General features: G+C 48.9%; 1 protein-coding gene across 2 annotated transcripts in view; it reads right to left on the bottom strand.

Moving 5' to 3' along the window:
• ELP3 (elongator acetyltransferase complex subunit 3) overlaps positions 1 to 14,440 on the bottom strand; it is an 83,425-nt gene that overhangs the window by 25,137 nt on the left and 43,848 nt on the right. For both annotated transcript variants that reach the window (XM_069011872.1, XM_069011873.1), the window contains exon 10: positions 3,202 to 3,395. In XM_069011872.1, the coding sequence (XP_068867973.1) occupies positions 3,202 to 3,395 (194 nt within the window). The remainder of the gene's footprint in view (positions 1 to 3,201; positions 3,396 to 14,440) is intronic.

Here is a 14,440-nt window from a genome sequence, read left to right as displayed (position 1 = left end):
AAATCCCAAATCTCTCTCCAGCTCTCCTTTCCCTCTGGAAAAGGCTCCAAGATTTCCCTGGATCCTTCTCTTCTCCAGTTGGACATTCCCAGCTCTCCCAGCCTGGGACTGGATCCATCCCCACCCCAGCTCCTCTCCAAGAAGGAATTTTGGGAACAAGTGGCTCTACGCCTCCCCCGATGATCCCAGGCTGCTCCAGCCTTTCCTTGGATGCTCCCAGGGATCCGGGGGCAGCCACAGCTCCCCTGGGAATTCCAGCCCAGCTGGGAATTCCCTCCTGATATTTAATCCTAATTTTGACTCTAAACCCACTCTCAGCTCAAAGCCGCTCCTCAAATCCGTGCTGGGAACAGCCTGTGGATGATTTAGGATGCGATATTGGGATACCCACGATTCCACGATTTGGGAATCCCGGCTTTGTCCGTTACTCCCAACTCACACAAAGGCGATTTGGAGCTGAGTAAGAACTTCAGGGCTTTGCACTGGAGAGGTAAAAATCCGAAATTTCCATGGAAAAGTTCCAGGCAGCGGGAAAATGGGAACGTCACAACTGGATGGAGGCAAATCAGCACCAGCAAAGCCTTTTCCAGGCCTGGATTCCTTGGGAAAACACCTGCTGGGCTGGGAATTCCTGCCATCCTAAAGAATAAACCTGCTGGATTTAGATCCCGAAAAACGGCACCACGAAGAAATGGGACACGGCGAGGACAGCGGGAAGCTGCTCCGGAATCCCAGTCCTGACTGAAAATTCCTGAATTTCCTGCCCCATTCCATGCAAGGTTCCTCCTGGTTTTCTTGTTTTCTTATCAGTTTTTGTGTTTTCCAGTCAACGTTCCTGCTCCTTAAAAGGTTATTCCTTAAAAAGGCTCAGGGCGTGGAATGAAATGAGCTGGAGGGTCCTTTCCAAGCCGACCCATTCCGTGATTCCACGACCCTGGGATTTCCCTCCCCTCCCAGATTTCCATTTATGTCCACATCTCTCCTTCCAGACAGGGACCGCTGCTGCTCTGCTCGTAATTCCAAATTGTCTTCCTGAAGAGAGGGATTATCCCAGGATTTACCAGGCTGTAGCATCGACACTTCCAGCTCTAAAAGGAATTATCCTGAAAAAAATGCTTCTCATGGATGCGTTCATATTCCGGACCAAGACATTTAGGACTTTTTCACGCCTCCTGATTTACAGCAAAATCCCTCTGAGTTTGGGCAAACTTCCCTGGATTCCCTCTCATTCCAGATCTCAAACTTCCCTGGATTCCCTCTCATCCCACCTCTCATTCCCAATGCCAAACTTTCCTGGATTCCCTCTCATCCCACCTCTCATTCCAGATCTCAAACTTCCCTGGATTCCCTCTCATTCCCAATGCCAAACTTCCCTGGATTCCCTCTCATCCCACCTATTATTTCAGATCTCAAACTTCCCTGGATTCCCTCTCATCCCATCTCTCGTTCCCGATGCCAAACGTCCCTGGATTCCCTCTCATTCCTGATTTCAAACTTCCCTGGATTACCTCTCATCCCATCTCTCATTCCAGATCTCAAATTTCCCTGGATTCCCTCTCATCCCACCTCTTATTTCAGATCTCAAACTTCCCTGGATTCCCTCTCATCCCACCTCTCATTCCCAATGCCAAACTTCCCTGGATTCCCTCTCATCCCACCTCTTATTTCAGATCTCAAACTTCCCTGGATTCCCTCTCATCCCATCTCTCATTCCAGATCTCAAACTTCCCTGGATTCCCTCTCATTCCCAATGCCAAACTTCCCAGGATTCCCTCTCATCCCACCTCTCATTCCCGCTTCCAGCTGGTGAATCCTCTGTTCCGGTGCTGCTTCCCAGCCCTGCAGGGTTGGGAATGCCCTGGAATGCCCTTTTCCTTTCTGTGTCCTTCTAAATCAAAGCAATTTTGAGCAAGATGAGTTTTTAAACTGATTTTAGAACTCTGCTTTTATCCGTGAATCCCGATTTCCTTCCTTCTCCTGGAAATCACGGAACCACCAACACATCCATGGAAACCCCGCAGCGCCCACAGGGAAAAAAGGAAGGAAACAAAAAAATCACACGGAGCTCCTGCAACCATGCCAGGGAACTTGCCCAGAGCCAAGAGGGAATTAATGATCCATCCTGGGATCCACCCAGTTAATGATCCATCCTGGGATGCACCCAATTAGTGATCCATAATGGGATGTACCCAATTAATGATCCATCCTGGGATCCACCCAGTTAATGATCCATCCTGGGATGCACCCAATTAATGATCCATCCTGGGATCCACCCAATTAATGATCCATCCTGGGATGCACCCAATTAATGATCCATAATGGGATCCACCCAATTAATGATCCATCATGGGATCCACCTAATTAATGATCCATCCCGGGATGCACCCAATTAATGATCCCCTGTGGGATCCACCCAATTAATGATCCACCCTGGGATGTACCCAATTAATGATCCACTGTGGGATCCACCCAAATAATGATCCATCCTGGGATCCACCCAATTAATGATCCATCACAGGATCCATCCCATTATCTATCGTGGGATCCATCCCATCATCCATCACAGGATGAATCCCATTATCTATCGTGGGATCCATCCCATCATCCATCACAGGATCCATCCCATTATCCCCCACGGGATCCATCCCATTATCCCTCATGGCATCCATCCCATTATCCATCATGGGATCCATCCCATTATCCCTCACGGGATCCATCCCATTATCCATCATGGGATCTATCCCATTATCCCTCATGGCATCCATCCCATTATCCATCACAGGATCCATCCCATTATCCATCGTGGGATCCATCCCATTATCCCTCATGGCGTCCATCCCATTATCCATCATGGGATCCATCCCATTATCCATCACGAGATCCATCCCATTATCCCTCACGGGATCCATCCCATTATCCCTCACGAGATCCATCCCATTATCCCTCACAGGATCCATCCCATTATCCCTCACGAGATCCATCCCATTATCCCTCACAGGATCCATCCCATTATCCCTCACGAGATCCATCCCATTATCCCTCACGGGATCCATCCCATTATCCCTCACGGGACCCATCTGATCTTTGGTTAATTAATAATTAAGGCTGGGAGATAAGAAAGGCCCGAGGCAGACCGGGCTGTAAGTAAAGCGCAAATCCCTCCCGCAGCAGGGAAGGGATAATTCCGGGCGGGAAAATCACCTCTGGACGCGGTACACGCGTGTCCACGGCGGCACCAGGGCCAGGATCCTGGCCACCAGATCCACCAGGGTGCTGGGGGAGTAACTCTTGTATCTCCCAGTTTTCCAGAGCTCGTAGAGCCCGGTGCCGCGGATCACCAGCGTGGGGTAGAGCTTCATCCCGTCGGGGCGGAACGCGGGGTTCTCAAAAAATTCCTGCAAAAAAAAAGGAGGGAAAAGAATGAATCAGACCAAAAAGAATCCAAAAAAAAAAGGGCAAATCCAACATTCCCTGGGGTTGGGTGTCCCGGCAGAACTCGTTTCCCAAAATCTCCTCGTGTTTGCAGCAGGCAGGGGGTGAATACGGTGCAGGAATCACTGGAGTCGGGCGGATTTATCCGCTTATTTCATTTCAGCCACGGAAAGAGTCTGTCCTGGGTTTGAAGAGGAGGAAGGACAAATCCCCACGACATCAGAACGAGTCTGATCTGTGCTTTCCTTCTGCTTTTCAGCGAGAATTCAATGGATATTGCAGCATTTCTTGTCCCATTTCTTGTCTGATTCCGCTCGGAATTAGAACAATAGGGATGAGCGCGCTTATCCTCCACCGCAGTCGGAGACTGATCCATCCGCGGCGCGTCCGGGACACGGCGTCTGAGCAGCGATGGAGAAAACCAGACCTGTGCTCCGCTCTGAGCCAGCCCACGGAAGGGAACGGGAGGACGGAGCCGTGGCTCTGATTTCCCTGCCTGAATCCCGCGTGGAGCAGCCGGGGTGGTTTTTTCCCCGATTAAATGTTGGGAATGAGAATTAAAATCAAATCATTCCAACGAAGGGAAAATAAGATCCGGAGGCAGGCAAGGCGCCCTGCACCGAGCAAGCACTGAACTGGCTGAAGTGGTACCAGATCTGATCCTGGCTTAGACCCTGGATTTATTCCTGGATTGCTCACTTGATATCCAGGGCCTGATCCCTCTCCAGTAGGGTATTCCCATGGGAATAAAAATTCCCAGCTGGATGAGGTGAGTTCATGGCTGCTGTGGCCCCACCAGTTGCTGGCCCAGGGCTTTGCTGAGGTGCTTCACACATTCTCATGGAATCATGGAATGCTGTGGCTGGGATCTACAGAGCTTCAATCTCATCCCATTCCAAGGCCGGCACCTCCCCTGCTGATCCCAGGCTGCTCCAGCCTTTCCTTGGACACTGCCAGGGATCCAGGGATTCTCTGGGAATTCCAGCCCAGCCGGGAATTCCTTCCCAAGATCCCGCCCCAAGCTTCTCTTTCCCACTGGGAAGCCATTCCCTGCCTCCTGCCCCTCCAGCCCTTTCCCAAATCCCAGCTCTCCTGGAGCCCCTTTAGGCTTGGGAAGGGGCTCCAAGGATCCCCTGGATCCTTCCCTTCTCCAGCTGGACATTCCCAGCTCTCCCAGAAGCTCTGTTGGCTCCCTGTGCTTCCCAAACCCAAATTTCTCCAGATAAAACCGCCAAAATGGATCTGCTCGGCTCCAAGGCACCAGGATCTGGCACCAGGATGGGAAGAAGGTCAGTGATTGCAACAATCCAGGTTTTTTCTGGCTGATTCCCTGCCTAAACCAGGGCCGGATCCAGCCCGGCGCATCCATGCTGCTGGGCAGCTCCAGGGAAACACAGGTGGACAATGGAAGCGGTTTTCCAGGCAGCTCAGCCTCCAGAGCCGCTCACACACAGCCTGGAGTCAGTTCAGGAGATGAAACAAGGTCTGGAGCAAGGATAAAGACGTGGAGTCACTGGTTTGGGTGGGAAGGGATCTCAAAGCTCATCCCATTCCAACCCCCACACCTGCCACTATCCCAGGCTGCTCCAAGCCCCGTCCAACCTGGCCTTGGGCACTTCCAGGGATCCAGGGGCAGCTCCAAGGGTTCTGTTGGATTTATGGATCAATCAACGAGCACCCGATGCTCCGGATGCAAAGAGAGAGGAAAACCCGACTCCCTGCACTCCTGTCAGAGCTGATCCAGAGCCACACGAGGTAGAGCAGGGCTGGGAAAACGTTCCTGCTGTCCTCAGCCAACCCAAAACGGGCCGAATTCCACCTTTTGTGGGCGGTTAATGGGAAATGTGGAGAAGGAACGAGGAGATGCGTGTGGGGTGAGCGTCCCGGCCGAGCGGCACCGAGGCAGGCGAGGCACTCGGGTGAGGAATGTGGTGAATAAACCTCTCCAGCCAGGAGAAAAGGCTCTGGATTATCATTCCCCACCGATCCCGAGGGCAGACGCGGGAATGATTCACCCACATTCCCGTTTTTTTTCCACTGTGGATGGAAGGCGGGGGCAGCCCTGAGGCTGAGGTTAAATGCAGCAGCAAAGGCAAGGTCACGAGGGGAGGGCGCTGACCCCACCCCGAATCCTGTCCCTTCACCCCCTCCACACCTCTGACGTCAGAGCACGAACCCCGCTGATAACTCCGCTGCCCACCGGCCTTTCCAAACCCACAGATTTCCCTGCTAATTCCTCAGGCTCTTCCTCAAAATCCTCCTGAGCTGATTGCCCAAGTAATTAATTTCCAACGAGATAACGGAGCGGCGGCGGCGCCTTTCTTCCCCAGCCCCTTTTTCCAACGGTCCCTGTAAATCCCAACATTTAAAGGCTTAACCTTTCCCCACTCACAAACAGTCTCTGATTAAGTCTCTCATGAAACAAAGGAAGTAGAAAATGCCAACACGTGCCCAGCTTTAGGAGGAATTGTAGCCTTTTCTTGTGGGTTTTATTTTAATTAGACACCTTAAAAGGTGTCTTGGGCTGATAAAACCCTTCCGGAGCTGTTTGCTGCCAAGACAAATTGAATCCCTAAAATATTTGTTCCAGAGGCCACCATCCATAGCAGCTCTGGAGGTTTTCCATCAGCTCCAGGCTGAGTCAGGGCTAATCCACATCTGCTCCGGAGGGAGAGGTTAAAGATGACCCAGGGAGAGCAGATCCTGACGTATTCCCAAATTTCTGAATCCCTGGAGGACGTAGAACATTCCAAACGGAAGCACCGCCAACCCCAAAGCTGCTAAACCAGCCCTCCTTGAAGTTTTAGGTAATTAAGATGGATACTGAAGGGAAATTTAAATTTGGGGGTGTGGCCAATGGGCAGGATGTGAGAGGTTATTGCAGCAATTTGATCATAATTAATGTACAGAAAAGGTCAGCTCTGATCAGCTGAAACTCAAACCTGGAGGTTCATAGGGACCTTTTCATACCTTAAAATCCCATTTCCCCATACGCTGCTCAATTTATGGGATATTAGAGAAAACCTGAGGATTTTTTCCCAGTAAATAATGAGCACGGAATCCTTTTTTCAACTCCCATCAAAAGCTTTCGGTGACTTTGCAATTGTTGTCCAAGGAAATTGGGATTACAGGAAACCAAAAGTCAACCTCCATGAGATCAGAATAGAATCCCAGAACCATGGAATGGTTTGGTTTGGGAAAGATCACCTCACTCCAAGGAGGTAACAGGAGATGGAATCAGGAGACGATGCCCTGAACTTCAATATTTCCCCTTCCTGTGCTCTTGCAAAAACCTTTTAAATCAGAAAACCCTGGACTGACCCATGGGAAAGGTCTGAGGATTCAAAGATCCCACCTGGAGGTTTTAATCGGATTTTCCTGACCACGCTCAGCATGGAATGAATGAGAAACCTGCTCCAAAAACACCCCAAAAGCTGCAGCTCTCCAAAAGGAGAAGAGCAATACCATTTCATGGGATTGCACTTGGACGTGTCACAGCCCAAAGATCCACTTGCCACCTTTCATCTCCTCGCTCTCCAGGTGTCCAACTGCTGCAGGACATACCGGCTATGGGATCAAAGCAGCAATTTTTGGAAGCAATTTACTAAATCGTTGGGATTTGTTCGGAGTAAAGGTCACCAAAATCTGTTGTTGAACGAGCAGAACGGCCATCGCCATCGGAGACGGACCGTGCCCCTCAACCGGATCCTTGAATCGGTTCCTTCGCTCCGCTCCCCCGCCATGAAAGAGACGATTAAATTCATATTCTGAATAAGATGAGCATTATCTGAACTCTCCATACTCCAGCCCTTATCTCCATCAGCCGGATTATTTATAGCCATGAATGCTGGTGGCACTTGAAAGCTCCTGCCTTGAGTGACACTTCCAACTCCACGGGGAAGGAACAATCACTCAGTGCTTTAATTATATGCATTAACAGCCTCCAAAAACGCGGCTCCATTTTCCCTCCCCGATTTGCATTTCCCCCTCTTCCCCCGTCAATGCCGGGCTAATTAAAACCCTAACGATAGGATCTGCATTCAGGGGTGCAGACAATGGCCCAGTGACCGAGAAATGCAGATTCCAGGGTGCCTTTGCCGTGCCTTTGGAGCAGCCTGGGAACACCCACGGCTTGGAGCAGCGCTCGGCACCTGGCACGATGAAAATGGGCATTTTAAAGTCACTCAGCTCCAGGATCCTTGAAGGATGTGACCTCAGGTTTGCTGTTTTCAGAACACCACGCCGAGAATTTATCCGATGGATTTATATGAAGGTGGGAAGTTGATTTTGTACCACGTTTATCTTTATTTCCATCCTCAAAGAGCAACACATTCCAATGTTTCTTCCAATATTCCCTCAGGGAGTGCAATAAAACCAGAGGGAAAAGCCTCAAGCTACACCTGCAGAGGTTCAGGTTGGATATTGGGAAAAAGTCCTTCATGGAAAGGGTTTTCCAGCCCTGGGAAGTGGTGGAGTCCCCATCCCTGGAGGGATTTAAATCCATGTGGGTTTGGGGGGAACATGGACCCATGGTGGACTCCCCATTCCTGGGGGGATTTAAATCCATGTGGATTTGGGGGGAACATGGACCCATGGTGGACTCCCCATTCCTGGGGGGATTTAAATCCATGTGGATTTGGGGGGAACATGGACCTGTGGTGGACTCCCCATTCCTGGGGGGATTTAAATCCATGTGGATTTGGGGGGGAACACAGATCAGTAGTGGAGTCCCCATTCCTGGGGGGATTTAAATCCATGTGGATTTGGGGGGGAACACAGATCAGTAGTGGAGTCCCCATTCCTGGAGGGATTTAAATCCATGTGGATTTGGGGGTACTTGGATCCGTGGTGGCTCTGGCAGTGCTGGGAGTGGTTGGATTTGATGTCCAAGGGTTTTTCCAACCTAAATGATCCCAAATCGCTTCCTCTTAATGTCTGCACTCATGGCAAAACCCCCCACAGATGTGGCCCATGGGAGAAATTCCTAAGCAGATGATCCCAAAATTTCCAGCTCTCCTGTAAAACATTCCGTGACCAAGGGAGGAAGGACAGTATTCCAGGGAATTGCTGACGCTTTCCTGACCCTCCACAGCTGCACAACAAAACCCTTTCAGTTCCTGGCACGTTCAAGCTGCCAAATTTCCCATTATGGAACCCACCAAGCCAAGGAAAAAGTGACAAAATTCCAACACTTCTGCCACGAGAGGCTCGGTTCTCTGAGGGTCACCAGCATCTGAAGCGCCTCAGATTGTTCTGGAATTCCCTGTATTTTGAGTGTCAGGGAGGAAAAGCGGATTCCCTGCTGCTTAAAGGACCTTGGAGCTGCAGGAAGCTTCTCCATCTCCTCCCTACCCCAGCAGCCTCAAAACTCTCAAATCCACAGGTCAGAGGGAGCTTTTCCAGGTGAATCCTCACCAGCTCCAGCTCCAGCAGGAACATTTTCCACATTAAACCTGATCTCTCTGCACAAACCAGGAAACTGCGAGGAGAGAAGCTCCTGCCTCCCATCCCAGCCCTTCCATGGTCTGTTTTCCCCTGGAATATCAGGATCCACAGTGGCCAACGCTGCTGGGGCGTTGTTGTCTCCAAAACCAGGAGATCCTGGCCCGCCCCAGCCCCGGCACTGCTGGAACACAACTCAATAACCAGGAGAGACACAGAATGCTTGGAAAAGGCCCGGGGCAGGATCAGGCTGACCTTGGAGCGTGGGTTTGGCCGCCGAGCCCCAGACAGATCTCTCCAGATTGTGCTCAGTGCCCCGAGCAGCCCCATCTGCCCGGCGGTGCAGGTGCTCCGAGCCAGCCTCCATCCATTCAGGAAAAACCCAGGAGAATTCCTCCATCAATCTGCTCTGAAGTTTCACCTTCGCTTTTCCCGAGCGCACGACTCCGATTTCTGGGAGGGTCAGCGTTCCCCTTGGGCTCAGCACAGGAAATAAAGCATTTGTCACTGTCTTAAATCCACAATTTCTGCAGCGTGGATCCCTCAAAAGTCTCCTATCCCAAAAAACACCGAGCCCAGCAACTCTTTCCTGGTTTTGATAACACAATCCTCCCTTATCAGACCTCTCCTTTCCATCAGGAGCATCAAAAGCAGCACGTGATGCCCTCCCCACCTCACTCAGCCCCCCCAGATGCTCACAGCAAAACAATTCTGCTTTTCTAATTAAAAAAAAAAATACAAACCCGCACAAAACCAACAATTAAGTCCTCAAAAATGTAATTTGGCCCTCGTGGTTTCTCCACTCAGTCGTTGATGATGATCTGCACTAAAATACGCATTTTACTGAGTGATGCTCTCTTTGCCTAAGTGCCTGGGAAATCTGCACTCTCCATCCAAGACATCTCCCTTTATTCCTTTATTTTTGGCTGCCTGTTCCCAGCCATATGTTCATTATTGACTTCAGCAGCAAGGGGCCGCCGTGAAAAAAAAACCAAAAAAAAACCCAACAGAAAACAACTTCTGAATGGAAAAAAAAAAAAAAACCAAACAAAAAAATCCTGGCTTTTTCTGCTGTAAAAAGCCCCGGAACAGAGAGTGGCTGAATGAGCCTGAGCAACCCACGGGGTCTGGGGGCTGCAAAGTGCACAAATCATCCCTCAGGTCAGGTGGAAAAAGGGTTTGTACTGAGCAGGAGCTTTTTGTGAATGGGAGGCTGCTGGCAGGCAGTGATTGTCGTTATCATAACTCTGATGTTCGTGCGCCGCAGGAAAACGGGAGCGAGGGAAAAAATCCTGGTCTTTGGGGACAAAGGCAGCAATCCGAGAGCAGCATAAAGGCAGCTTTTCCACACAGCCCTGCAATTTTTCCTATCATGGAATCATGGAATGCTTTGGGTGGGAAGGGAGCTTCAATCCCATCCCATTCCAACCCCGACACCTTCCATGATCCCAGGCTGCTCCAACCTTTTCTGGGACACTCCCCGGGATCCAGGGGCAGCTGCAGCTCCTCTGGGAATTCCAGCCCAGCCCCTCTCCCCCCTCCCAGCTGGGAATTCCTTCCCAAGATCCCGCCCCAAGCTCCCCTTTCCCACTGGGAAGCCATTCCCTGCCTCCTGCCCCCTCCATCCTTTATCCCAAATTCCAGCTCTCCTGGAGCCCCTTCAGGCTCAGGAAAGGGCTCCAAGCTCTCCCTGGATCCTTCCCTTCTCCAGGTGAACATTCCCAGCTCTCCCAGCCTGTTCTCTACCCATAATATCCCAAATTGTTCTGCTTCTGTGCAACGTAAAAAGATCTCTCTGCTACGAAAAACCCATCCTGGGCCTTTCCTGATTTAAACTCGACCCTAAAAGTTTCTGAGCCCACAATTTTGCAGAAGTGGGCACAGACTGGGGCTTTCTGCAGGGATTTTATCCACAGAAATAGGAGAGCAATTACGTGTGAAAAGAGTTTCCAGAAATAGCCCGGTCCTTACTACCACCACCCTCATTAACATAAAAATTACCCTGGCTTTGGTCACAGTTCATGGAATCATAATTGTTTCTGACACGAGGCAGCTTTTGAGCAGGAATATTTCCTAAGATTCCAGGAGAAGCTCGAGGAACTGCAGGAGCGAGCATTAAACACCCTCTCATCGATGTGCCCACCGAGAAAAAGGAAAAAAGCCACATTTTCAGAGGTGAAACCACCTGCAAATCACAGCTTTTCAGTGAGATGTTTAGAAGGAGCTGAAAGGAAAATCGTTTACCCCACTAAACACTTCAGAGCTATATTTAAAAACACAGGGAACTGTCTTCCCAGAGGAGCAAAAATCAATGCAGATCAGCACTTTAACTGTCTTTTATTACAATTATTAAAAGCTCCTGATAGAGGTGCAATATTTTAGTTTCATTACGAATTTCATCTCTCTGAGAAAAAACAGAGCCCTCAGGAAAAGCAAGGCCTTATTTACAGCTGGAAATATTTGAAGTTCAGAAGCAACGTCACCCATTCTCTAAAAAGAAAGGCCACTCAGATCATTTCACCTTCCTTTTCCCCTCAGATTATTCAACCCTCACTTCCCCCTCAGATATTTCACCCTCATTTTTCCCCTCAGATATTTCACCCTCATTTCCCCCTCAGATATTTCACCCTCATTTTTCCCCTCAGATCATTTCACCCTCATTTCCCCCTCAGATATTTCACCCTCATTTCCCCCTTAGATTTTCTCCCTCATTTTCCCTTCAGTTTATTTCACCCCCATTTTCCCCTCAGATTATTTCACCCTCATTTTCCCTTCAGTTTATTTCACCCCCATTTTCCCCTTGGATTATTTTACCCTAATTTTCCCCTCAGATTTTCACCCTCATTTTTCCTCTCAGATCATTTTACCCTCATTTTCCCCTCAGATTTTCACTCTCATTTCCCCCTCAGATTATTTCACCCTCATTTCCCCCTCAGATATTTCACCCTCATTTCCCCCTCAGATATTTCACCCTCATTTCCCCCTCAGATAATTTCACCCTCACTTTTCCCCTCAGATATTTCACCCTCATTTTTCCCCTCAGATCATTTCACTCTCATTTCCCCCTCAGATATTTCATCCTCATTTTCCCCCTCAGATATTTCACCCTCATTTCCCCCTTAGATTTTCTCCCTCATTTTCCCTTCAGTTTATTTCACCCCCATTTTCCCTTTGGATTATTTTACCCTCATTTCCCCCTCAGATTTTCTCCCTCATTTTCCCTTCAGTTTATTTCACCCCCATTTTCCCCTTGGATTATTTTACCCTCATTTTCCCCTCAGATTTTCACCCTCATTTTTCCTCTCAGATCATTTTACCCTCATTTTCCCCTCAGATTTTCACTCTCATTTTTCCCTTCAGGTATTTCACCCTCATTTTTCCCCTCAGATCATGTCACCCTCATTTTTCCCCTCAGATATTTCACTCTCATTTCCCCCTCAGATATTTCATCCTCATTTTCCCCCTCAGATATTTCACCCTCATTTCCCCCTCAGATTTTCTCCCTCATTTTCCCTTCAGTTTATTTCACCCCCATTTTCCCTTTGGATTATTTTACCCTCGGATTATTTTACCCCCATTTTCCCCTCAGATTATTTCACCCTCATTTTCCCTTCAGTTTATTTCACCCTCATTTTCCCCTTGGATTATTTTACCCTCATTTTCCCCTCAGATTTTCACCCTCATTTTTCCTCTCAGATCATTTTACCCTCATTTTCCCCTCAGATTTTCACTCTCATTTTTCCCTTCAGATATTTCACCCTCATTTTTCCCCTCAGATCATTTCACCCTCATTTTTCCCTCTTGTGTTCAACACACCCAAGCAGGCTGGAGGCCTCTGCATCACTCAGATCACAGATGCATCAGGCATGGCACTAAAATTAGCTCATTTCTGGGAAATTGCTTATTTTGCAAAAAAATCCCAGCTTGACACATGACTAAGAGAAGGAATTTTCAGGCTGAACTCATTCAGTGATTGTGTTTTATTTAAAGAACACAGGAGTGGCTCTGCAGAAGGGAATCAAAAATCTCCTTAGCTCAACACTTGTCCCCATGAAATGGCTCTGCCTACGTTTTTACCCTCTTAATTTTATTTGTGTGAGACTTTAGATGGACACACAGGATCTCCTCACGGATTTCCTCAAGGGAAAAAAGAACTTTTCCACAGCTGAGGGTCCATCTGATGGTCCTGGGCACCTGATCCCACGAGCCTCCAGAGCCCCAGCTGCTCCTGTGACACTTCCCACACTTCAAATTCCCAATCTTCTGCCTCTCTTCCCTGATTTTGTTTTTTCCCTTTCCTTTTTTCCTGATTTATTTCACCTCTGAGGGGTCTGTTTGAGGTGGGCTCAGAGCCATCCCTCCGGAGGAGCGGGAGCACCAGTAAACCCCACTCAGGCAAATCCCATAAAAATAAAACAAACACTGCAATATCCTCTCCATTAATAAATCTGTTACTTATGATGTATAAAGATATAGTATAAATAACAGATACATATATATAATATAATTATATATATAATGCTTAGGAATATTCATCCCAGAGCAGACAAAGCTGGGATTCTCCTATTTCCACAGAGCAAGGAATTAACACCTGGGAATTCTTCAACCTCCCAAAGTTTTTTTGGGTTGTTTTGTTTGTTTTTTTTCACTCCAATCCAAAGTTCTGCTTGGCAAATGTGATTCATGAATCCTCCCAAGCATTTCCCCCCAGAGCCACCTCATCCCTCTCCCGGGGCAGCGGCGGAGCCGAGCGTTTATCGCGTTCCGCAGGATGAGGTGTCTGCTCCGGTAACAATTCCATTATTCCCGCTGAGTCCTTGATTTATCCTGCCCATTATTCTAATTATTTTCTCCGACCACCTGCTACGTGAGGCTCTGCTGGGCTCTGCCTGGCTTTGGGAGGAGTTTTTGGTGTGTGTTTGTGTCCACTGACGCTTCCTGGGAGGAAGTGGAGCACGTTCCCTGCTGCCCTGCGGCGTTATCCCGTGTGTGGAACGGGGTGGAAAAGACCTGGAGTAGGAAGGAAATCCTCTGAGGCTATAAAAAGAATCAATAAGGAGCAGGAGGAGGTGAGGGAAGAGGGGAAAAAAAAAGCACAACGGAACTGGGACACGGGATCAGAGCATCCACCGTGAAAAAGGGAACTGAAATTTCACAATGGAGGCAGGGAAAAAGCCACTTACTGTGAAAAACCATGGAATTGTAGAATCCCAGAATTATTTGGGTTAGAAGGACCTTAAGCTCATCCCATTCCACCCCCTGCCATGGGCAGGGACACTTTCCACTATCCCAGGTTGTTCCAAGCCCTGTCCAGCCTGGCCTTGGGACACTTCCGGGGATGGAATCCACAACATCTCCAAGCAAAAAAAATAAAATAAAAACCACAGAGAATGTATTTACTCCTATCAACAACACAAAAGTTTGAATTATTATGAATAAAATCAGCCAAACCGGCTGCTGATCACACAGAGCAAAGGAGTCACTGCTGGGATGTGAGAGCAGCAGGAATCCCTGGGAAATCAATAGGTCAGAAGGGACAGAGCCACGTTCCTCCTGGAGCTGTAAT

This window comes from Aphelocoma coerulescens, chromosome 3, assembly GCF_041296385.1.
Source record: "Aphelocoma coerulescens isolate FSJ_1873_10779 chromosome 3, UR_Acoe_1.0, whole genome shotgun sequence".
Taxonomy (NCBI): domain Eukaryota; kingdom Metazoa; phylum Chordata; class Aves; order Passeriformes; family Corvidae; genus Aphelocoma; species Aphelocoma coerulescens.
The sequence above is the reverse complement of the archived record's forward strand: the minus strand, read 5'-3'. Positions and strand labels throughout refer to the sequence as shown.